The sequence below is a fragment of the Physeter macrocephalus genome, chromosome 20 (assembly GCF_002837175.3).
Source record: "Physeter macrocephalus isolate SW-GA chromosome 20, ASM283717v5, whole genome shotgun sequence".
NCBI lineage: Eukaryota > Metazoa > Chordata > Mammalia > Artiodactyla > Physeteridae > Physeter > Physeter macrocephalus.
The window spans coordinates 71,084,972-71,110,021 of NC_041233.1; the positions used below are offsets into that span (position 1 = coordinate 71,084,972).

The window sequence follows — 25,050 nt, forward strand, 5'->3', positions numbered from 1 at the left end:
ATTTAAAAGCTCCCCTGGTGATTCTAATGTACAGCCAGGATTGAAAAGTACAGCTTCAGACATGCTTCCACTTCTTTGCCCCCTTCTTTTTTTTCTACAACAAACTACAGTTGATCTTTTACCCCCTCTCTCCTCCCTTTCTTTGGTGGAAGGTAGTCGTACTTAGGATTTCAGAGATTTTCTGCTCTGCCATCTTTCAGGCCATGTATCACCAAAGTAAGCCTGAGACCGAAGGCATTAGGGAGCAGCCTAATCTCTTGTCAGAGTCACAGATTTGACACACCTTGCCGTATCAGTAATGATAACCTTTGTTTAACATGTATTCAACATTTAATATGCCTAAGCACTCTTCTTGCGTGTTAGCTCACCTATTCTTAATAAGAACACTATGAGAGATGTACAGTTATTATTCCTATTTTCCAGATGAGGAATCTTAGACACAGAGAGTAACCAGTTTGCCCAAGGTACCTGGCTAAGTTAAGTGCTTGGGCTGCACTTTTAAATTGCTGTGCTGTGTGACTTTACAGTATAGTGAAATATGCTGTATCTGTAAATGCAAGGGATGAAGTCTTCCCAAGCTGCAGATGTCTTTCACATGACAGAGAATTGGTCAAAATCATTTCTTCTTTTTTTATTGAGTAATTGAAAATTTGGAGGATCTCGCTCATCAAATCACTTGAGTTGCACAGCTCATGTTAAAAATTTTTGAAACTGTGAGCCAGTTGTGAAACGATAAGGCTTTCTCTGTGACCCTTTGGCATTGCCAAAAAAGAAGGAGCTGAATAACATAGGTCATTATAGTTTTTACCAGTTTTGCTAAAGATGCGGTTACACATGTTTTCACTATGATATATGTGTATGTGAATATTGTTTAGGGCAGTAAGCTTGGTTTTTTTAAATTCAAAGAAATAAAAATATAAGTAAATATTTTTCGTTTATGCCCAATTCCCCAACTGCCCCTTCCCACTACCAAATGGTTGAATTCTTCCCATACTTTTCCTCTCCTTTCCCTGTACTTGGCTTCATTTTTTTTTTTTTAAGTTGCTTACAGTCACGGAAAGATATTTTCTGTGGTTTCCGTTAAGATATGATAGGTAACTAATAACTAATGCTTTTCATAAAGACCCAGTAATTGGGAGTCTACAGTGTTTCGCCTGGATTCTGTTGGCATTATAATGGAAGAACAGTATCGGTATTTTTTTTTTAACATCTTTATTGGAGTATAACTGTTTTACAATAGTGTGTTAGTTTCTCCTTTACAACTAAGTGAATCAGTTATACATATACATATGTTCCCATATCTCTTCCCTCTTGCGTCTCCCTCCCTCCCAACCCTCCCTATCCCACCCCTCTAGGTGGTCACAAAGCACAGAGGTGATCTCCCTGTGCTATGCGGCAGCTTCCCACTAGCTATCTAATTTACATTTGGTAGTGTATATATGTCCCTGCCACTCTCTCACTTCGTCACAGCTTACCCTTCCCCCTCCCCATGTGCTCAAGTCCATGCTCTAGTAGGTCTGTGTTTTATTCCCGTCCTACCACTAATCTCTTCATGACATTTTTTTTTTCTTAGATTCCATATATATGTGTTAGCATACGGTATTTGTTTTTCTCCTTCTGACTTACTTCACTCTGTATGACAGACTCCAGGCCTATCCACCTCATTACAAATAACTCAGTTTCATTTCTTTTTATGGCTGAGTAATATTCCATTGTATATATGTGCCACATCTTCTTTATCCATTCATCTGTTGATGGACACTTAGGTTGCTTCCATGCCGTGACTGTCTTTAAATAAAAACCATTATTTCTCCTACTGGTTCCTTGGCTGCTGCTTCTGTTGTACAGATCTTCCTCAACTTACCATGGGGTTACGTCCCAGTAAACCCATGGTAAGTTGAAAATATCATAAATTGAAAATGCATTTAATACACCTGACGTGTCAAACATCACTGCTTAGCTTCACCTACATTCAGTGCACTCAGAACACCTAGGTTAGCCTATAGTTGGGCAAAATCATCTAATGCAAGGACTATTTTTTAATAAAGTGCTGACCATCTCGTGTAATTTATTGACTACTGTACTGACAAGCAGTTGCAAATACTTTCTCCCATTCTGAGGGTTGCCTTTTGGTCTTGTTTATGGTATCTTTTTCTGTGCAAAAGCTTTTAAGTTTCATTAGGTCCCATTTGTTTATTTTTGTTTTTATTTCCATTTCTCTAGGAGATGGGTCAAAAAGGATCTTGCTGTGATTTATGTCATAGAGTGTTCTGCCTATGTTTTCCTCTAAGAGTTTGATAGTGTCTGGCCTTACATTTAGGTCTTTAACCCATTTTGAGTTTATTCTTGTGTGTGGTGTTAGGGAGTGTTCTAATTTCATACTTTTACATGTAGCTGTCCAGTTTTCCCAGCACCACTTATTGAAGAGGCTGTCTTTTCTCCACTGTATATCCTTCCCTCCTTTATCAAAGATAAGGTGACCATATGTGTGTGGGTTTATCTCTGGGCTTTCTATCCTGTTCCATTGAGTATCGGTATTTTTAAAAAGGCCTTCATAGCCGTTATGTGATGCTTTAAATAGAACGAAAAAAATTCTTACTGTCTTTTTTTTTTTTTTGTATGTCTGTCAAGTAGGTCATCGGGAATAGAGTGGTAAATCAATTTTGATTTTTCAACTTTATCTAAATATACTTTTAAATGTCAAGTAAACTAAAGCAAAGTCTCTCAATAAAGTATTTATTTTTAAAATCCTACTTGATGCTTTTCTCCTGTTTCCCACCGTTTTAAATTTATTTATTTATTTATTTATTTATGGCTGTGTTGGGTCTTCGTTTCTGTGCGAGGGTTTTCTCCAGTTGTGGCAAGCGGGGGCCACTCTTCATCGCGGTGCGCGGGCCTCTCACTATCGCGGCCTCTCGTTGCGGGAGCACAGGCTCCAGACGCGCAGGCTCAGTAGTTGTGGCTCACGGGCCCAGTTGCTCCGCGGCATGTGGGATCTTCCTAGACCAGGGCTCGAACCCGTGTCCCCTGCATCAGCAGGCAGATTCTCAACCACTGCGCCACCAGGGAAGCCCCCAAGTATTTATTTTTTGAAACAATATTAGATATAGTAATAAGATTTGGGACCATGACCATAGACTACCTAATGTTGTAAGTGCGTATTTTTAGAATCTCTTAGTTCATGTTTCTTTTTGTTAGAAAAAGGAGGGGGAGGAACATTTTATTGAATTTTCAGAACTGAGGACAATTTATTTCATACTCATTGGTTGGGGTTTGTCTGATGGAGGCTGATAAGGAGCTGGTGTGCAGAGGACTTCATTCTGTGATCAATCAAATCTTTTCTGTTGAAACTGTAATTATTTTTAAAAGGGCTGTATCTTTACATGTATACATTTAGCTATCTTATGGGCTATCTAATTTTCAAAGATTAGAAAATTTTTTCAAAAAAACGATTCTTTTTTGAGTGTGGCTTCAATAAAATGTCCATTAATTCTTATTTAGATGGTTATGAAGTGCTGGTAAAACTTCGGGCCATTGATGGTATAGTCTCATAAATATTTGTTTATTTGAATTGGATTTTAAGATTTCGGTCCGGTCATCATAGTAACTATTCTAAACCCTTCAGATCACTGTTGAAAGGAACAGCATATACTTTACCATCTGAATTGTTTTGGCGGTAGTCTCTGCTCCGGTGGTTAGAATCATACACTTTAGAATTAATGACCAGATTATCTGGAATGTTCTTGAAACCACTGGTTTCAAATTTTTAATTAATATCTTCAGGTTCTTCATAGAAATAGGAAGCTCTGTTGGTCTTTTTTTTTTTTTTTTGAAGAAAAACTTAGCTTTTTGTAGATAAATCCCAATGAAATTTTTTAAAAGTAAAAGTATAAAAATCCAAACTTGATTATTGACTGGCTCTCTGGTGCCAGTCAAAATGCTGGTCTGGGAGTGGGCAGCAGTTCTGCTGGGTCCACCTTAGACATTCTGCTCCATCATTAGTCCTAAATCAGTCTCTTTCTTCCCACCATACACTCTAAATGGCACATTCTCAACTGTGAGGCTATCTAAAAATGGTGCTTTGGCTAAGAGATGAATGTGGGAGTTCAGCTTGCTTTTCTGGCAGTGGAGGATTTTAAGTAGAAAACTGCTGCTTTTCCCACATAGCTGGAAATAGTTCCAGATAATTCACATATTTTTCTAATTTAGTGAAATGAATCTGGCTGGGATCTGGTCACGGCTTGGTGGTTGATGATCTTGCAGTGCCTGAAAATAGTTGTTCTTAGCTGAATGCTCATAGCAGAAACTTTCCCCTGTGGATAAAGAAGATAAGTGACATTGAGTTTATTTTCTGGAGGCCAATCTTAAATAAACCTGTGATTACAGCACCACAGACTAATCTTGCTGGAAGGAACTCCAGGGACACCAACCTGTCTCCTTTCACAAGTGCTGAACATCAAAGATGAGAAGCGACTTGTCATAGGCACTTATGGCTCATAGGTCTTCCTAATAACCCAGGAGAACTGAAATTCGGCTCCGTGGGCTCACATCTGCTCTGGTCTCTTCTTCTTCCTTATTCTTAACAGCAGGAGCCCTTCTTCTGTGGCCTCTTCTCCACCCCACCCAGAACCTTGTAAATAGACAATAGGGGTTAGTTGGGTTCCCAGGTTTTCCCATAGTAAACTTTTGATAGCATTATAACATTGCTTTCCTTTTTTTCTTTTAGCAATAGGTGAATATGAAGACCTCAGAGCAGAGAACCAGAAGACAAAGGAGAAGGTTTGTACTTTACCCTTTCTTTCCTCTCTTACTTGTGTAAAAGCCTAGACAGCATGGTGCATTGTTCTGCCACCAATTTCAGTTAAATGCGAATGAGAGTTGTTTTTTTAATTTCTTTTCTCCTGCATGTGTGGTTCAGGCTAATATCAACTCCAGGCTCCAGATGGTAAAGAATAGCAGGCATGCTACAGTGGGCGCTGCTCTGGGAGATTAACTACACGGCTAAATGTGCAGCAAGGCACCAAGCCAAGCAACTCAAGCCCCCAAGAATTGTACTTTTTCCAGCAGTCAGATTTGGGATTCTAGTGATGGAATTGAAGGCCTGAGACATTTACCTTTTGGGTTGAGACATATTAGATCTGGAGAGAACTCTTTGGAATTAGTCATTGGTGTTTAGCTCAAATGCTTCCATAAACCCTTTGTATGTTTGCTTCCTCTAAGTATATGAATAATCTATTGGAAGTTGAAAAACACCCATTGTGAAGATGGTGAAGCATGGTGAATATTTTTCTGGGCTCTGGCAGTTTTATTTTTTAACGGTTAAATAATTAAATTCTACTTACCTTTATGTCCCTGTACATATCCATTTTAGATTCATGAGTGGTTTTTTTTTTTGTTTTTTAACATCTTTATTGGAGTATGATTGCTTTACAATGGTGTGTTCGTTTCTGCTTTACAACAAAGTGAATCAGTTATACATATACATATGTCCCCATATCTCTTCCCTCTTGCGTCTCCCTCCCACCCTCCCTATCCCACCCCTCTAGGTGGTCACAAACCACCTAGGTGATCTCCCTGTGCTATGTGGCTGCTTCCCACTAGCTACCTATTTTACATTTGGTAGTGTATATATGTCCATGCCACTCTCTCACTTTGTCACAGCTTACCCTTCTCCCTCCCCATATCCTTAAGTCCATGCTCTAGTAGGTCTGTGTTTTATTCCTGTCCTATCCCTAGGCTCTTCATGACATTTTTTTTTCTTAGATTCCATATATATGTGTTAGCATACGGTATTTATTTTTCTCCTTCTGACTTACTTCACTCATGAGTGTTTTTTTAACATATATCTTTTTTTCCCTATAAGTTTAGGGAAGGGAATGCTAAAAAAAGTAGAGGAACAGAGTAGAAAATGAAAAGGAGAGAGAGGGGGAACTGTCCATTATTGTTATTTAGATATAAATGAAATTTATTTTAAAAATTTAAAATTTCTATTTTTAGAAATTTGTTTGATAGACCAGATATTTCAAAGCATAACATCCGTGGTGGAAAATTAATAAGACAGGTGCTTCGTGGTTATTAAAGAAGGTACTCATCATTGCAGTAAATTATGCAACCTTGTCTTTAAAATTTCAGAGTAAGAGCTGTAATGAAAATTGGCAGTGAGCTAAATATTTGTAAAACTTGTGGCATGTTTGTGGGTATTTATTGAACTCTTAAGAATCATATTTAACTTTTTTACTTGTATTAATTTGCCACCTATATAGATGTTGGTGTGGTGGTATTAATGGTGAGTCCTTTAGTTCAAAGCACATTATAATAGATTTTTAGATTGTTATTTTTCACCCACGTTTCGCGCTCATTTGTGAATAAATCTTTGGTTTATTTTTGAAATAAAAATTTTATTTAAAAATTTATTTATATTTGAAATTTTAAGTGTCTTCCCTTCCTTTCACTAGGCAATTCAGGGAATGGTAGGTGGGGTGATGAGAATATCTGTGATAGAAGGTGGCTGGTACATGCATCTCTAATATGGTAAGGAGGTCACAGAAAACAGTTTGACAAGATTTCTAATTCTAACATCATAACCACACAAAATCACAGATGTCCCGAGGATGCCAACAGGTGGGGAGTGTATGCTTAGATCCTGGGTCCCTGATGTCCCATAATTTTAAAGTAAAGCTAATGGGTGAAGCTTATGCCAGATAGCTTGAGCCTTTTTCCCTAAGATACCCAACCATCTTCCGGCTCTAGGAGAAGGAGCCAAGAGTCAATTGAGTCTCTTCCATATATGTTCCTGGTCCAAGGGGGGAAGAGCAAAACAAGTTGTAAGGGTTAATTCAGGAGAACTCTTTGGTTTAACCTGGAAGATAGGAGGAGGGAAAGCAAACAAGTGTCTTCATTTGATGAAGAAAGAAGGATATAGAAGAAAGTGAATAATATAAGAGGAAAAAGAATAAATTTTTTGTTTTTTCTTATCCTTCTTTAATCCTTGCTTACTTGTAGACCTAGCATTGCCCTAAAAATAGTAGATGTTCTATAAACATCCATTATTAGTGAGGATGATGGTTGTTTAACTGCGAGCCATTTTCTGCAGTGAGTTTTTATGCGAACCATCTGTTACACAAGTGAATTGTAGGTAAGGTGCATTTGGCAAAAGAAGGATTAAAAATTACCTTAGCCCATTACCTGTTTACATGTTTCTCTACGCAGAGTCCTGACACTTTTGTAACATCTGTATTGACCTGCTTCTGTACTTATTCTTTAAAAATAGCTATTAACAGAAATGGGAAGAAAAGAAATGAAAGCAATATGGAATGCTGTGTGGTTGGGTAAAACAAAATAGGATGGTTTTAAGTTTACCGCACTCTGTTTATCTTGTGTTAAAAGACTAGTAGGCTTATTACTGCAGATTTTTCCCCGAAAGGGGGACTGTATTACAAAGGAGGGAAGCCTATAATAAAAGCCTTTTTAATGCAGCACAGAATGAGTAAAAGCAGCTTTAGTTCTGGAGGTGGTAAATGGAGAACACCATTTTCTCTGGCAAAGCACTCTCTTGTGCCTGGCTGTGTGAGCTTTGTCCAGTCCACATCAGCAAATATTCATGGCCATTCTTACCTCGTGACCCCAAACGAGTTCAGTTAAATCAGTCAAGGATAGGAATCTAAAGTAAGAGTCTTTTGCCATAGTTAATTTGATGTGGGGAAATTTTGCAGAAGTGTAAGCGACCAGAAAAAGAAATGGCAAGTTTTTTCCTTCTGTATGTCCACATTAAGTCTAACCATCTTTGTTGTCAGGTCATGAACCTTATCAATGGGAAGAGACAGTGGGTGTGATTCCTTTGGGTAGATCTTTTTATGCCCTGTTTAGAATCTCCTCTGTTGAGACAAGTGGTAGGACATGAATTTCCTCAGAACAGGCGGTTGCTTAAGAGACTGTTTTTTTAAGAAGCTACTGTGGGTCAGGTACATTCCCTTATCTCCCTTATCTGATGCTCCAAACAACCCTGTGCCAGCTCTATTTCACAGAAAACAGGACCTCAGGGCTTAACAGAGTCTAGATTCAGACAGGGTATTCTGACCAAAAATACTCATTTTGAAGCAGGTAAACCTAGGGGGTCCAATTGATTTTTTCCACAAAGGTCTTGGTTTTATTCTTAATTTTTTATTGTTAACCCATGAATTTTCCACAGCAAATTATCAGACTCAATACTTTTCTGGATCGTTTGTCTTCATCATCTATTGCTCTGTATTTAAAAACAAAGTTAAATATCAAATCAATCTTACATCAGAAAAATTCTCGCGTGCGTGTGCCTGTGTGTGTGTGTGTGCCTGTGTGTGTGTGTGTGTGTGTGCCTGTGTGTGTGTGTGAGCTCGCGCGCATGCACATGTGTATAGATTCTGACATAATGCATTCCAAGGGTAAGAGTAGGAGATTTGGGAGGGTGGGCCAGTGTTTTAATGATCTTTTCCTTTGCAGTTCTCCCTTTTTAAGAACAATATAATGCTGATCATTTTGTAGTTTTTATCAATGACTTTGAGGATGGAATCAGGATCTGAGTTGAGAAGGAAAACTTTTTGCTGAATGCCTTCTGAGTACTGGGATATAAAGAAAAATATACGAAGGTCCCACTCTAGAATAAAACCACTCTAATGAGGGACACAGGCAAGTTGACAAATAACTGTGATAAATTGTACATATAAGTGAATGCTTAGAGTTTGGGGGTGGGATGGGAAAAGAACAAAAAGACAAGATTCCTACTCAATTCCATGTGACTAACTCTTATCTCTTAATGCTTGGATTAAATGTCGCTTACTTTTTCTCAGTCTTCTTTCTCTCACAAGCAGAATTGTCGCCTCTTTGTAATGAAACATCTGTATATTTCTTATGTGCTTATCACATTTTATCAACCAAAATTCATTATCAAAATATTATATAGGGTACATGTATGATATCTGGGTTGGATTAAAGTGTAAAAGCTTCAGTTTTGTTTTTTTTAGACATCAAGATAGGTGGAGATTATGGAAAGGGTGCTACTTATTTTTTGCCTGGTTTCTAAATAGCATTATCAACAATATGTTAAAAAGTGAGAAGGCCTATCACATTGAAGTCAACAACCCTTCCAAATTATTTTTGGGGTAAAGAAAAATAGAGGACTTGTATATTTTGAAGTCAACCAAATGAAGTTTTACTCTGCTTGTGAAGCAATCATCATGTTTAAATGTGTTAGTCATGCTTCTACAATTGAAGGGCATTCTCTTATGACTCATTCAGGATCTTTGTCATAGCTGTTTGTGGTTTTTTTCCTATATGGGGGGTGGGCAAAGCTTTTTTGAGCTTTTAATGGAATAGCTTTCACATTTCTCAGAGTGGTGGGGGCAGTGTGGAGTGTGCATAAAAAGAAGGAAATCTGTAGAATAGAAGAATGTCTGCTTTTGAACAGTAAGTATTTATGTTTAATTCTATGTTCCGGGATCGAGTTTTGAAATGAATAAATGTTTAAGTGGCTGATTAGAAGTCGTTTGGGTGAGCTACTGTAACACTGCATCAGGCGGTTCTGTCAGCTTGCCAGGAACAATGAATGAAAAGGGAACGAGACAGACACTTTCCAAGACTTAGGTTTCAAGAAGCAAGATAGATGATACTGTTTGCATCTTGGCTCAGTTGTCTATTGTTAAAATTTCTTCATCTTTTGTAAATTTCAGAGGTGAAGGTCCCAAAGTATTTTATTTAAAAAAAATCAGTAAAGAAGCCACTTTAAAGAGCAAGATATGCATCCATTATGCTAACTGTTCATGCATAATACATTCACATACATGCAGTTTCTTTAGAGCAGAGTGGCAAGTGGTTGTGCCAGAGAAAAAGTAATTACTTAGCAGTTTGAAAGTGAAAATGAGTCTCTTATTAACAGCAATCTATCCAGAAACAAAGAGCAAGGATCTCTGTTCTGATGACATGTGTTTCCATCTAACACACAATACCTAGAATTTGGAGAATGCTGTAAGACAGCTTTAGGGGACAGCTACTACTTTATTGCCTGTGAAAATTGGAGGGAAAGAACTTTGAATTGGAAGAAAGAACACTACCAAAAGAGAAAGAGAGTGAAAAGAATTCCATCCTAGTGGGAATGATTTAATTTATTGTGTTCTTTAAGGATAAGCACAGCTGAGTTCTAACCAAACTTACATAGGTGGAACAATAGAATTGTTGATTTTTACTAAAAATGATTTGATGGTCCTTGAGCTGCATCACCACATATTCTAAAACAGGTAAATATGCACAATTCTGATGCTATGCCTGTTTAAACTTTTAAATATTGTAACTGGACATAAAAGGAATGAATTTCAAGACAAATAAGTAAAAAATGGTGTGGAGTGGAGACCTTTTCGGACTTCATGTTGTAGCCTCTGCTGTATGTTCCTGTAGTGCAGTACTTCTCTCATTATGGCAAGTGTTCTTATGAATTGCTTGTTTCATCGTTGATCTTTCTTGATTGATCATAAGTTTTGTGAGAGCACGTTGCCTATTATGTTCCCCACTGTATTTTCTCTGCTTAACGTAGCACCTGTATGAATAATTTGTTCAGTACTTGGAGGAAGGAAATAAAGGCATTCAGTGATTACAGTAGATGCCTGCTTAGCAGTCTAATTCAGTCAACTGTACGGTAGTTGTCTTTGTGTAGATTGCCTACTCTGTTGTTGTCCTGTGTATGCAGTGCATGTGTGTACTTCTTGGGCCCCAAACTGGCCTTTCTGTAGGCTGGCAACTCTTTGTTGCATTTGTGCGTCATGGAGATAAAAATGAATGTTTATGTTAGTGGAAGTTAGACACAATTCAGAATATTGGGGGTTTTCTTGCATAAAATGTACACACAGCAAAATATAAAGATATCTTAGTGCCTACAGTTATCTGTACTTCTGCTGAGCCCCGTTAAGCAGACATTTTAGTACAAACAGCAGTTGGATGATATGCGAGGCAGAAAGAACAGAGCTGCCCATTTCGGTCGGGGAGAGGGGAATACCAATACGCACTGGAAAGACTTTCCTCCTCAAGGCAGTCTGCCAATGCTTTGAGATGCTGGTTTAGTTTCAGAAGCCAGGTATCTGCCTGGATGAGCCTCAAGGAAGAGTTCTGGAAAACAGCCAGGGCTTCTAATATGAAGAGCTTTCAAAACCAGCAAGGCTAACCTCCAGCCAATTCACCACTTCATGAAGAGCCAAAATAGAGACTCTAGAATTGATGTAATGTGATCCAACTTGCTTAAACCAGCCAGCACTCGTGCTGCTGGGTTCTACCCCAGCCTTGAGCTACAGAGAATCGTTGAGCATCGTAATTAAGTGACGTGGGCCCAAGAACATCTGTTGCTATTGCAGAGTCTTCACGAGCAATTCTCACACAAAAAGAAGCAGTTTCTACAAATGATGCAGCTGCGTGAGCAGGAGAGAGGAAGGGGTAGGATGGGTGAGGGGCTTCTGTGGGATGTAAAGATACAACATTCTTCCAAAAAGGCCCAGAATCTTTGCTACTTTCTCTCTGTTGGTAGATCGAGAGAAAGGTTACAAGATATTTTTCTGGGTTCATCTAAAATGATGACATAAGTAGATGTTTGGATTTCTGCTTAGTAAACAGGTACGTCCTTCATATTTTGCTCAGCTCTGGTTTGGAATAAATAAGTTGCTTTTGCAGCATGTGTAAATCCCCGCCCCCCACAGTACACACCCCTTTCAGTATCCATAGCAGATGGTAAATTCTGTGGCTGCCAGTTCTATCATAATATGGTTGCAGAAAATAGAAAGCACAGCAACATGAAGACCTCTGATAGAACACAGCTGGTGTTGGGAGACTGCTTCTGAATCTGCTGGCGATGACTATAGAATTAGTGTGAAAGCACATAGCTGGACTGTAGAAACTCGTTACTTGAATGTTGGGATAAGACTGTGATGTTGAGACCTGTTATTAACCAAAGCATGTCTACCTGGGCCTTATGAGCGAAGAGCATGGGCCATGGGTGGGCAGACTGGCAGGGTGGTGGGGAAGTACAAGGGGAACAGGTACCACATTCTAGAAAATGAGAGGAGCATTCCTGAAACAGCTGGCTAGCATGCTCATGAAGAGTTAGGTGTTACACTATCTGGTGGGGGAAGGATCTCATAAACTTATTTGAGAATCCAGGACTCTAGAGTGTTTAGAATTTTAAACACCAAAAGACAATAAATATAGTTTACATGTTAAGTTGGGACTAGAAACTGTATTAGACAGAATTACTTTTTTACAGAAGTTAAATTGACACAAGAAAACTTTAATGAAAGGATATGCCTTTTCCTTTAGAAAATGGTCCTGCCTGACCCCTCTTGTGGAGGGTCTAGGTCAGGATTTGGTAAATAGCTTTGCTAGTTTAACACCATGTACTCGTTTCATGTACTCTAGCCAGAATGGATTTACCCAAATGAACAGAGATAGGTTTTTAAAACTAAAACTTTTAGAAAGTTTCAGTTCCTGAGAGACTGACGTACAAAACTGAACTGTTTTCTTAATTTTTTTTATTTTAAACATATTTTAAAAGCATAGAAAAGGGCAGAGAATAATATAACAAATACACACCTCACAGAATTCGCTTAGTTTTCTTTGAAATTTAAAAAGAAAAAAGAATGCTACAGATAAAATTGAAGGTCCTCTGTGTCACCCAGCCCTAGACCCCTTCCCCTCCCTATCTTTTAAGAGACAACTACTGTTATGTATTTTGTGTGTAGCCTTCTATTTCATGTTTTTATGTTTCTATATATACCATATGTATTGGGAAATATACAGATACAATATAAATATATAAAGTGTTTTTGTGTGCTTAAGGTATCATTTGATATATATTCTATAATTTCTTTTACTCAACATTATGGTTTCTGAGGTTTATCTATGTTGATACATTTAACTTCGGTTCATTCATTTTCATTTATAGTGTATTATATGGATATACCATGATTTATTGTTATTATAAATGCAGAACATGTTTGTGTAGGTCATTTTGTACACATTGCTAGAGATTCTATAATCTAGAAGTAGAATTGCTGAGTCATAGGGTATGTACAATTCCAATTTTGTTAGTTTATTTCCAAAAGTAGTTATGCTAGTTGACATTTCATCTGCGGTATGTGAGAGTGTCCTACATCTGATCCCAGACTTTTCCAGTTTTTGCCAGTCTATTAGATGAGAATATCTTACTATTTTAATTTGGGTTTTCCCACTTATTAGTGGCATCATAATTTTTTAGCCATTGACATTTGAAAATAAAAATATCCAAAGGTGTGAAATCCCAAAAACCATATCCCAGATATGTTTTTCTGACATGGTAGGATTAAAATATAACTTTGTTCATATGGTCCTCTTATTATCGTATAATAGTATTCCCACACAATTAAAATTTTAATTATCATTCTAATAGCTAAAATCACTTTTTAAAGTTTTAGACATTTTTGATGAAAATCTTCCTAAAATGTGTTTTACTTCCTATTTTGTGAAAATCGGGGTGAATTGCATTCAGTGCTCATAATGAATGTTAGGTTTTAAAAAAATTCATTAATATCTACAGAGCCAGTTTAGATACTTGTTTCTGTACCTGATACCCTAAAAGATCCTTATGCTTTAATAAGTTATTTTTGCCTTCCCTCCTTTTAATTTGCTACCTTCTTCTATTCAGAATTCTAAGGATACATGGATGGTTTTTTTCTTGAGTGAGAGAGTGCATGGGACGTTGGGCAGCAGTTTGCCTCCAGGCAGTGGTCACTTCCAGTGTGCCCCCAGGGTTCTGGATGATTGAAACTGCGCCGTTTCAGGAATCTGACCTGCGGATGAGTGGGGTTTTTACTGTGTCAGCAAAATACCTACTTAAAAAGAGGCACAAATATTCTCTTAAAGAATGAATACATTTTAACTCAAGGATGTTAAATTGGTCTGTTACTGAAGAGATAATGAGCAGGAAGGTGACTCATTATCTTAGAAGGTCTGAGAAAATTGGCCAGATACAAGTGGTACACGTATCATGCTGCTGAGCAGTAACAAATACCATGTGGCCATTCATGCCTTTTTTTCCCTTCGTATATTTTTTTTCTTTTTAAAATTATTCTATTTTTCTTCTTTTTTATTGAACTATAGTTGATTTACAATATTGTGGTAATTTCATGTGTAGAGCAGAGTGATTCTGTTATATGTGTGTGTGTATTCTTTTCCATTAGGTTATTACAATATGTTGAATATAGTTCCCTGCGCTATACAGTAAATCCTTGTTGTTGATCTATTTTATATATAGTGATATGTATCTGTTAATCCCGTACTCCTAATTTATCTCCGCCCTCTCCCTTTTGGTAACCGTAAGTTTGTTTTCTATGTCTGTGTGTCTGTTTCTGTTTTGTAAATAAGTTCATTTGTATTATTTTTTAGATTCCACATATAAGTGATATCATATATTTATCTCTGTCTGACTTACTTCACTTGGTATAGGAATCCCTAGGTCCATCCATATTGCTGCAAATGGCACTATTTCTTTTTTATGGCTGAGTGATATTCCATGGTATACATATCACATATCTTCTATATCCATTCATCTGTTGATGGACACTTAGGTTGCTTCCATGTCTTAGCTATTGTACATAGTGCTGCTATGAACATTGGGGGGTGCATGTATCTTTTTGAATTAGAGTTTTTGTCTTTTCTGGATGTATCATTAATGCTTTTTAAAGATTTTTATTTTTTGTTTTCATAAAATTGTTTATGTTTGCTTTTTCTTGTCTTTCCAAACTTATGATACAAACTTAACATTTCTGGTTTTTTTCTCATTTCAGTGTGACAAAATTAGGCAAGAACGGGATGAAGCGGTTAAAAAACTGGAGGAATTTCAGAAAAGTATGTAAGCATTTCAATGGAGTTGTTCTAACACATATAACTGTGCTTTGGGATTATGTGGGTAGACATGTACCCTGTGTTTAGTTGCTGATGCATTGGGCATCCAAGAAAGGAAGAATTGTCTTCCTATTTGCCCAAAAAGTGCTCTGGCATTACTGTGATTTTTAAAGAAATGGATTGAGCATTATTGTTTCATAAGTATGTTATTTATATATATATAAAACACAGTTTGTACTTGTTATAAAAAATTTTACTATACAGAACAGTTAAAAGAGAGCAAATTTGTTGTCTTCACTCTTTGAGAAAAGCCAACATTAGTATTTTATAGTCTTTCTTTCCTGATCTTTTATCCTTGAAATATATGTATCAACGAAAAATACAGTCATGCTTTGCATTCAGTTTTATAGCCTACTCTTTTCAGTAAACAGTATATTATAGTCATCTTTGCATGTCAGTAGAGATATGTATATCAGTTTTTAGTGTTGCCCATAGTATTCTATTATACGATAGGACTGTAATTTATTTAAACAATTCTTCAGTGACAGATGGATTATTTCTGGTTTTTAGTAATTATCAATAATGCCATGACAAGTATTCTTATACATACATTTTTACAGTGGTCTGGTTAGTTCCTTAGGTTAATTTATGGAAAAGGAATTCTAGGTTTACAGAACTATACATTTTTAGAAGTTTGAGTGGTTGAAATAGCCCTCTCACCAAGGAAAGTTATATTCCCACAAAAGCTTTAATAATCTTCTTAATTTTTGCGATGTTATTTTTATGTGATGTAAATCTGTTATTACTTCATCCCCTAAAATAGAACATATCTGATCACACTCAGAAGGATCAGAAGGAAATAAGTCATGGGAAAGGGCCAGACCTTAGCAGGGAGAGTGACCCTCCCCCTTAGAAGCAGGGCCTTTGTCCATCTTTCTGCAGATGCCGTGTTAGTCAGGTTGTTTGATTATATCATAAAGCGTTGACTTGGTAACTACACCACAAAGCATTTTATTCTTGTTGAAGGTAAAGCAGCTATAAAAATGCAGCATTATAGTGAAATTTCAATAGCCAGTTTATTTCAGGTATCTGGCTGTAACGAGGAAAACCCAAAGGGAATATTGTTGATAATACCTATCTTTGGTGGCCAATATGCTATGACAGAACTATTTTTTATCTGTGAATGTGTGGATTGTAGCTGTTTAGGACCTTCTCCTTCCCTAATGCAGGATTAATGGAACATTCTTACACTTGAACTGACACTGAGTTACAGCTTCAAGAGTTATACCACTGACATAGTTACCAGTTAATGCGTTTGAATTAGTTATTGATATTGGATTGGCATACTACGTGCAGTGGGAATAGTTCGAATTCTTACGGTTGGAGTTATAAAATGTTTTGGTCCAGGTAGGTAATAGGGATTTTACCTCTTGCATTATGCAGAAATGGAAGCAACTTCCTACCAAATCAGCGTACCTTTAGAGTAACCTGTAAACTTTGCTTTCATCTACCATTTCTCTTCCTCTAAATACCTTTGATAGTTTTAAAAATTTACATTTTTCCTTATGAGCAACTCAAAGCTTGAAAGAATTCATCTTTATTGTTGTTTTCATTCAATTTTTACCTTTACTACATCAGCCTAATTTAAGTTTGGATGGCAGGAAAACAGAGTATTAACTCTTCACTCAGTCGCAAAAGAACAGAAAATGGAGACTAAGAAAACTAAATATTTGTTAAAAAATTGTGTCTGAGTTAAATGGTTCACGACTTTAGAACATAGAGTAGAATTTCAGATTTGGAAGGGAATGAGGCAGTTTTCACCAGTAAAAAGCACCATTTGGTGTGAATCCCTGTAGCCCTGAGCAATTCCTTCATTAGTAAAAATGGAATAAATGACCCTACCTTATAGGCTGTTTGAGGATTAAATGAGATAATCCATGTAAAAAGTGCTGAACACAGTGCTTGGCACTATAGTAAGTGCTCAATAAATACTAGTTGCTGCTACCACCATCTCGTTTACTGCACCATCCAGGGCTTGACTGCCCTTCAGTATTAAGAGTTCATATCATTTACCTTTCATGAATTAGTTTCTGAACACCGGTCTCCACATTTGGACAGCTCCAGGGGAAGGTTTCTTTTGGTACTAAGTTGAAATCTGCCTTCCTGTAATGTTTACCTAGTTCTAGTTCTAGTTCTCCAGGTGTAGGAAGAGCAGCCGAATGAGGGTCAGGAAGAGCTTTGTTAGGCTGTTGGGATCAACTCTTCCTAGCTTGGCATACTTTTCATAGCTGGTTTTGCCTATATTTCCATGTGATTCTTGGCCCTCTGCCAGCTCTTCCTGAGCCTTTCTCCTGTCTTTCTGGACAGAGTACACCACTGACTGCATAGTAAAGCCATGTTCCCTAGAAAGACAGATTTCTGTGGAAGTAAAAGTAAGTAAAGTTCTTTCATATCTTTTAGGCCACAACATTAGATCCTCTGCTCTGTTTTAGCGCCTACCAATTTTCCTGCATACCTGCTAGCTTTCATGGCTGTTTTCTTACTACGTGAAAACCTTGCTAAGTAATCTGATATTGCACGAGAACTTATGGTATGTTTGCCACATATACGTTAGAGATATCCTGCATGTAAATACTGCTGAGAGTTGGCTGGATGGAGAGGAGTTTTGCTCAGGAAGCAGCATCATTGGTGGTGTCGTTTTTAAATGTGAGGAATTAGAAAAGAACATAGAAAATGGAAGTCATCTAGAAATAGCTTTAGCTGGCCTTTACCAGTTAGAACTCTGTAATCTGGGATATGTTCCTTAACTTCTCTGGGCCTCAGTGTTCTCAAATACAAAATTGCTATGATAATACCTACTTCCTAAGATTGTTGTGAGGATTTACGAGAGGACACATGTAAAGGGTTTAGCACACGACAGACACATAGTTGGCCTGATAAACACTGATAGTGGTTGTTTCCTAAGCAGTTCTGTACTACACAGAACATTCCTGTAAAAAGGTGTTCACACATGAACTTAGGCCTGAGATATTTTTTCAGTCATCAGACAAACACAAGTATGAATAACTACTTTGTACATAGTATTGTGCTAGGTGCAAGAGAGTCAGCCATGAGTGAAGAAAGTCTCTGCTGATGCTCAGTTAGTAGAAGACAAAACAAGTTAAAAGAACCCCAGTTCCCCTACAGTGTGATGTATTCTATGATGGCAAGTATGTAAAAGTGTTTTGGGGTCATAGAACAGGAGAGACAGACTTTGCTAATTCAACTAGACTGATAGAAGCAATAATTGATACTCTCTTAGGGTATACTTCTGAGTTCCCAGAGTCATTAAGAAGAACTTTTATTATGGAAAGTGTCAAGCTTGTACAAAGTGAGAAAAAGTATAATGAACCCCCATGTACCCATCACATAGCTTCAGAAGTTGTCTTCTTCTATGCGTCCATATACTTACTGTTACTGACCTTGGAGTTTTTGAAACTAACTCCAGTCACCGTATCATTTTATCTGTAAAGATTTCAGTATGTATTTCTAAAGTACAAGGATTTTTTAAACATAACTGCAGTAATAGGGGCACTTTATTTAAAGTTCATCTTTTTTCTTTTTTAAACCTTTATGTCATCCAAATTATAGGTGTTTCAGGTACAGTGGTCATGGATTGTGGATATTATGAGTCAAGCCCGAATTCAGGGCCATAGGCAAATCATTAAATGAACAATTAAAGTTTTTAAAAATGTTTTTCCTTTGAAGGGTGTAAATAAATTTATATATTAAAAAAATTCCTGGGACTTCCTTGGCGGTCCAGTGGTTAAGACTCCACTCTTCCCCCTGAAGGGGGCACAGGTTTGATCCCTGGTCGGGGAACTAAGGTCCCACAGGCTGCACGATGTGGCCAAAAAAAAAAAAGATTTCTGTTTTGTGTCAGGTGACCTGACTTTTGGTTTTGGAAATTGGGTCATCCTTTTTAAAGATATAAATGCCCTTTGAAATATGTTCCTTTTGGACCTAGAAAGTTTATAAGTAGGTTTCTATGCTATCAGTTTAGCATTGGGATAATTTTTTAAACTGAAAATTAAAGCACAACTTAAAATTTCCACTGTTCCCTCTTATAGGAAGAAATAAAAGCCCTACCTGATGGAGTATACCATATCAGAACTGGAGAAAATGTGGGCTAGTGCTACCTAGCTAACTTTATCAAGTTAAATTAGAAGGCAACTTTTTACAAAATGTTTAGAAAATGTGTTGTTGTTTTTTTCCCTCTCTTTGCTAGGCCTGAACCTTACTACTGTGGAATGATTTTTCTTACTTTTCCATGAGCAAGAATATTATTGAATAAAAAGTCAAATTCCTATGAAAAATGCAGAGTGTTTATGTTTTTGTTATGATAGTGGAAATACCAGATTGTGGTAGAAGATGTCAAGTAGTTAAGGCTAAAATTCGAAGTAGTATTTGATGTAAAAATTGTATAGGTTTCTTTTCTCTTTCCTTCACATTTTTGAAGAACCTACCTTGTAAACATAGTGATAAAATGCCAGGAATATTAGGATTTTAAGGAAATAATAGAGCCTATTATTTAAACTACAATATAAAAGGCAATTATATTGATGAAGAGCTACATGGGCTTTGTGTGTGTGAATAAACTTGGCCTGTGTTCAGCTTCTATTTGTTCTTCTGGCATAAACACATATTGTGTGTGATTCCAGTTTAATGGGGACCCGTTTGTATGCCAAGCAGCTGCATTTTAGGACCTATTGCGTGATTTCATAGCTCTCTGAAAATTGGTTCTATTCAGAACAAGAGATAGAAGAGGAAAAGGGGGGTGGTGTGGAGCGGGGGTGGGGAGAGCTTCAACACACAATCATTTCTTTTCAATTGGAGCCAGAAAGGTTGATGACAACATGACCATTGTGTTATAATGATAAGACCACTAAGGCATCTGTACCTCTCATCAAGGCTTTCACACAACAGCAGATACAATTTAATTCACTGCTCTGTCAGCAGTGCTGATACCATTATGCCGTCTGTCTCCACAGTTATAATCACTGTCCTCCGAGAAATGCAGTTGAAATGATCTTGAGCAGTCAAAGAAACTCTCAATTAAGGCTGCCACTTCCAATGTGTCAGATTGTGTCTTATGCACTTGGTACAATTTTCACTTCCAATCCTGTTTATTTACAATGTCTACCAGTAATTACGCTTAACGTGTCATTTAGTGAGGGGGCCCCTGCCAAGCCGATTGCTGGGTGCTGCTGTACCATTGAGTGGGAGTTTCTCGAAGTCAATGCCATCAGCAGCTTTTAGGCCCCGATGGGATGCAGTAGTAATGTTGATAATGCAAGTATCGTGCTCATCAAGTCATAATTAGATGCCACTCAAATGTGCCACTTGTAATAACAGTGTTGATTCATGTTTTTCTCGGTGACTGCAACTACTAATTAGTTAAGTGGTTTTTGGTTGGCCTGCATTTGCTGCAGATTATTATTACCCCTGAAAAAATGTCAAGGTTAGAGATGTTTCTGGCCATTTAGTGCTGCTTTATGAATTTGAATATTAACGTAATAAGAACTTCGGACAGACTTAGGAAGTAATACATTTTTGTATTTAATTTGGAGAGAAATTTTTTTCCCCCTGAGTTTAATCATAATTGCAGGTTAATTAAGCTTAAATGAAGCAAAAGTAATCTCTCTTTGTGTTATGAGAGCCCAGTGCTTTTTGCCTAACTTTTGTTGGGTTTCACATTTGGGTGCCCTTAATTTTTCTTTTTTAAGCCAAACAAATGTCAATAAGTATACATGTCTACAGTTAAGTTTGAAATTCTGAGCATTTTCTTTTAACTAGAAATATGGGTGAAAGGAGTTGGCATTTTTCTTACTTGATCTTCAGAGTATAATTCAAGTTCTAAATTATTTTGTACCTTTGAATCTCATTTATATAAACCAGCTAACAAAAAGTCTGAAAATTGCTATTTTTGAAACATTGGTTAAATATCAAGTAAAATTTTATTTTTCTTTTGAGCTTCCTGACAGTCTGTGATGTAAGAAGCAATTTATTAGCATCTACTTTCATCATCACGTAGTAAATAAATCTCGTTGCTATACTTTTTTGCCCTGGAGTTTCTTAAATACTTTGTCAGTAATAAATACTACTATTGAAATACTTAACTGAGTTAAGCTGCCATGTTGTTATTCCAGATATGAGATCAATGTAAGATTTATTTTTAAACATTTCTCTTTAGCTAATTTTCCTTAGTAGATGCATGGGTTACATCCTGCTAAGAAAAGGAAATCATGTTTGCCCCTTTTAACGTAAGAGAGCTTCTTTTGTTTAAATTAGCAGACATGTCTATGGTTATGTATACAGCTACATAGAAAAGAGACACTTAAAAAATCCTCATTAGCTTTCTCAACATGTGTGTAATAGAGATAAAAGTTCTTCGTTGTCTTCTTTTTTCTTTCTACATTCAAATATTAGCTAAGATTTAATCAAGGCAGCATCTTAAACACTTTTTTCATGATAGCTAAAGGTCTGGCTAGCTAAAGAATTGCAGTATTCTTAATCATGGGACAAGATGTGTGGGCTTCTGGAATAGCTGACTAATCTCTGAATGCTGAGACTTTTTCCCCCTCATTCCTAGTTTCTCACATGGTTATAGAGGAAGTGAATTTTATGCAGAACCATCTTGAAATAGAGAAGACTTGTCGAGAAAGTGCTGAAGCTTTGGCAACAAAGGTGAGACATTTCAAATAAAGGAATTCTACCTGAGCTTTTAAATTTCAACTTGCTTTTCCAAACAGTGGCCTCTATCCTCTTCTGCTTTTCTAGTTCTCTAATCAGTTGTCTGCTCTGATGATCCTCGTCAGAGGTCTCAGAATCCTGGAATATGATTATGTAAATATCTGTCTTAATGCAAAGATTATTTTGATTGTAAAAAAAAAAAAAAAGTGTTTGTGTGTGTGTGTATTTCAGCATTTGTGGTTTTTGCCTGTGAAAATGGTCCCAGAGTGGCCTGTTGAACTCGACTTTCCAAATGTCTGTGCATTTGGTTAAAATGCTAACCAAGTTTAAAACTAACCTAGAGTGACATGAAAGGGCAATGAGTGTTTCCTGTTTGAATCAGATGAAAAAGCCTCAGACCTTACAGTTCAGGTGATTATTTTTGAAAGCAAAGTGAGGGCATGCTAAGGGTGACCTCCAGTGCTCCACTGATTGCTTCTAGCTGATGAATTTACCAAGTGTGTAATTTTCTATATTCTATCTCATCAGAAGTACATTATTATTATAGAATGTTTTTATCTCTGCCTTATGTATTTTGGGTTGGGTAAAATGCATCTGAACCACTTCATCAGAAAATGGATTACAGCAATTTTCAGCCAAATTTCATTAGTGATGCTGGTTTTGTTTCTTTCTCCTCTCCCCCATCACCTACATCCAGAGTATTTCTTTGGATGCAACTGAAATTCTGTAGATCAATAAGTCAATCAATTTAATTTGTATGCATTAGCAGTGTGCTTGCTAGAGGTATTTGCTTAATTGTTTGCATAACAGCACTACATTAGAATTCATAAGATATGCAGGCAGAACCTAACTAAGAATATAAGTATGTGTATATCGCTTCTTTTCTGTTATTTTTCTGAAGAATATATAGCAATAGAGGCCATTGCTTTAAAAGCAGCGATAACATGGGTGCTCTCATATCATTTCTATTCTCTAATCACTAGGGTTCACTGGTTGATAATACTGTTGAAATTCTCTTTTCATTTCCTTTACTTTTGGACCAAGTAGAAAAAATGTGTTCAGAGCATACTAGCTGTTCTGAATCTTGTAGTGGCTAAGGATAGTTTCTGTTTTTTTCTCTTGTTATTAACAAGTATTCCTGTTGCAATAGGACATCCAAAGTGAGAGCACTGACTACCTCTCAGGACTGGCAGTTCATGGAAAACAGTGGTTTGGGAGGCAGTATGTACACGTTTTATTCCTAATTATATAATTTTGGACATATGTGACTTTGGCCAAGTTAATTCTGTTCCCTGGACTGCCATTGTCTCATCTTAAATGACAGGATGAACTAGAATTAGGACTAAAGTGAGAATGGGACAGACTTTCTTTCTTTATGATGACTAATCATTGGTCCCCTTAAAAAATTATTTTATCGCTATTCCCCCCTTTTTTATTTAACAGTTGATTTTGAGCAAGAGAATTCACCTCTCTAACCTGCAATTATCATGTCATAATTGTCAGGGTAGACCAGGCTTGATTTCTTAAGAATACCCCAGACCCACTGATTCTAGGAGTATGGCCCAGACATGTGAATGTTGAAAAAGCTGCCAGGTGACTGTTATATTCATCCCTGCTTATGCACCAGTGTGTTAACTAATCTCTAGGGTCATTTTTACAATTTAGTATTGACAGTAGGACCCTTAACTTATAGTTTGTCTTCTATTCTTTAAGAAGCCCTTTTGAAAATGGACTTACGGTTTGTTTTTGAGGATACGGTGTGAACTCAGGAACTTTAGAATAAAAAACAAACCAAAAAACCCCTATTTAATTAAACGCTGTAGATGTGCTCATTGGATGTGGAAGATACTACAGCTTTGAATGCAAAGTTTGGAAACTTCATTATATGTGTGATCAATAAATGAAAGTAGCACATCCTGATTTAAGTGTTAATTGTCATTTTTGGAAGTAGTTTTCATTTTCTAAGCAGCAGAGTTTCTGTAAATTCTTATTGTTCTAAAGTGTTTGCTCTCAAATTAATGACAAATGGAATGTTTAATTCTTATGATACAATTTTTTTAACATCTTTATTGGAGTAGAATTGGTTTACAGTGTTGTGTTAGTTTCTGCTGTATAACAAAGTGAATCAGCTATATGTATACATATATCCCCATGTCCCCTCCCTCTTGCGTCTCCCTCCCACCCTCCCTATCCCACCCCTCTAGGTGGTCACAAATCAGGAGCTGATCTCCCTGTGCTATGCGGCTGCTTCCCACTAGCTATTTTACATGCGGTACTGTATATATGTTAATGCTACTCTCTCACTTCGTCCCAGTTTACCCTTCCCCCTCCCCTTGTCAAGTCCATTCTCTACGTCTGCGTCTTTATTCCTGTCCTGCCCCTAAGTTCATGAGAACCTTTTTTTTTTTTTTTAGAGTCCATATATATGTGTTAGCATATGGTATTTGTTTTTCTCTTTCTGACTTCACTTTGTATGACAGACTCTAGGTCCATCCACCTCACTACAAATAACTCAATTTCGTTTCTTTTTATGGCTGAGTAATATTCCATTGTATATATGTACCACATCTTCTTTATCCATTCATCTGTTGATGAACACTTAGGTTGCTTCCATGTCCTGGCTATTGTACATAGAGCTGCAATGAACATTTTGGTACATGACACATTTTGAATTATGGTTTTCTCAGGGTATATGCCCAGTACTGGGATTGCTGGGTCGTATGGTAGTTCTATTTGTAGTTTTTTAAGGAACCTCCATACTGTTCTCCATAGTGATGTTGAGCATTCTTTCATGTGTTTGTTGGCAATCTGTATATCTTCTTTGGAGAAATGTCTGTTTAGGTCTTCTGCCCATTTTTGGATTGGGTTGTTTTTTTTTATATTGAGCTGTATGAGCTGCGTGTGTATTTTGGAGATGAATCCTTTGTCAGTTGCTTCATTTGCAACTATTTTCTCCCATTCTGAGGGTTGTCTTTTGGTCTTGTTTATGGTTTCCTTTGCTGTGCAAAAGCTTTGAAGTTTCATTAGGTCCCATTTGTTTATTTTTGTTTTTATTTCCATTTCTCTAGGAAGTGGGTCAGAAATACAATTTGACTGCATTATTTCCTTGAAAGCAAGTGTGGATGCTTTGCTTTGCTAAAATGTGAAAGTTAAACTGATAAATACAGACCAGTTATTTAAGTCGTATGATCCAAGTCTGTTTAACTTGCTTATTTTGTATCTTTAAATATTCATTAAACTGTGCTCAATATAAAAACCCTATTTAAATTTGAATATAGTATAAGATTCTGTTACTGTAGGGTTACGAAAGATTTATTTTTGCCTTGTAACTAATAAGGATTCTAAAACCCAAGTACCATGCCATTAACCTATATAACTTGATGAATAATAACTGCAGTGAAATTTATCAGCCCAAATTTGTGAATTCAGCGT

At 36.9% G+C, this 25,050-nt stretch overlaps 1 protein-coding gene across 4 annotated transcripts in view; it reads left to right on the forward strand.

Moving 5' to 3' along the window:
- The window catches only part of SHTN1 (shootin 1), a 104,266-nt gene that overhangs the window by 11,378 nt on the left and 67,838 nt on the right, over positions 1-25,050 (forward strand). For 2 of the 4 annotated variants that reach the window (XM_028481181.2, XM_007126140.3), the window contains exons 2-4: positions 4,727-4,779; positions 14,829-14,889; positions 21,518-21,612. In XM_028481181.2, coding sequence (XP_028336982.1) covers positions 4,727-4,779; positions 14,829-14,889; positions 21,518-21,612 — 209 coding nt within the window. Of the gene's footprint in view, positions 1-4,726; positions 4,780-9,347; positions 9,439-14,828; positions 14,890-17,253; positions 17,319-21,517; positions 21,613-25,050 lie in introns of those variants that run through there. The other 2 variants (XM_055080929.1, XM_028481183.2) reach the window with 2 other exon arrangements.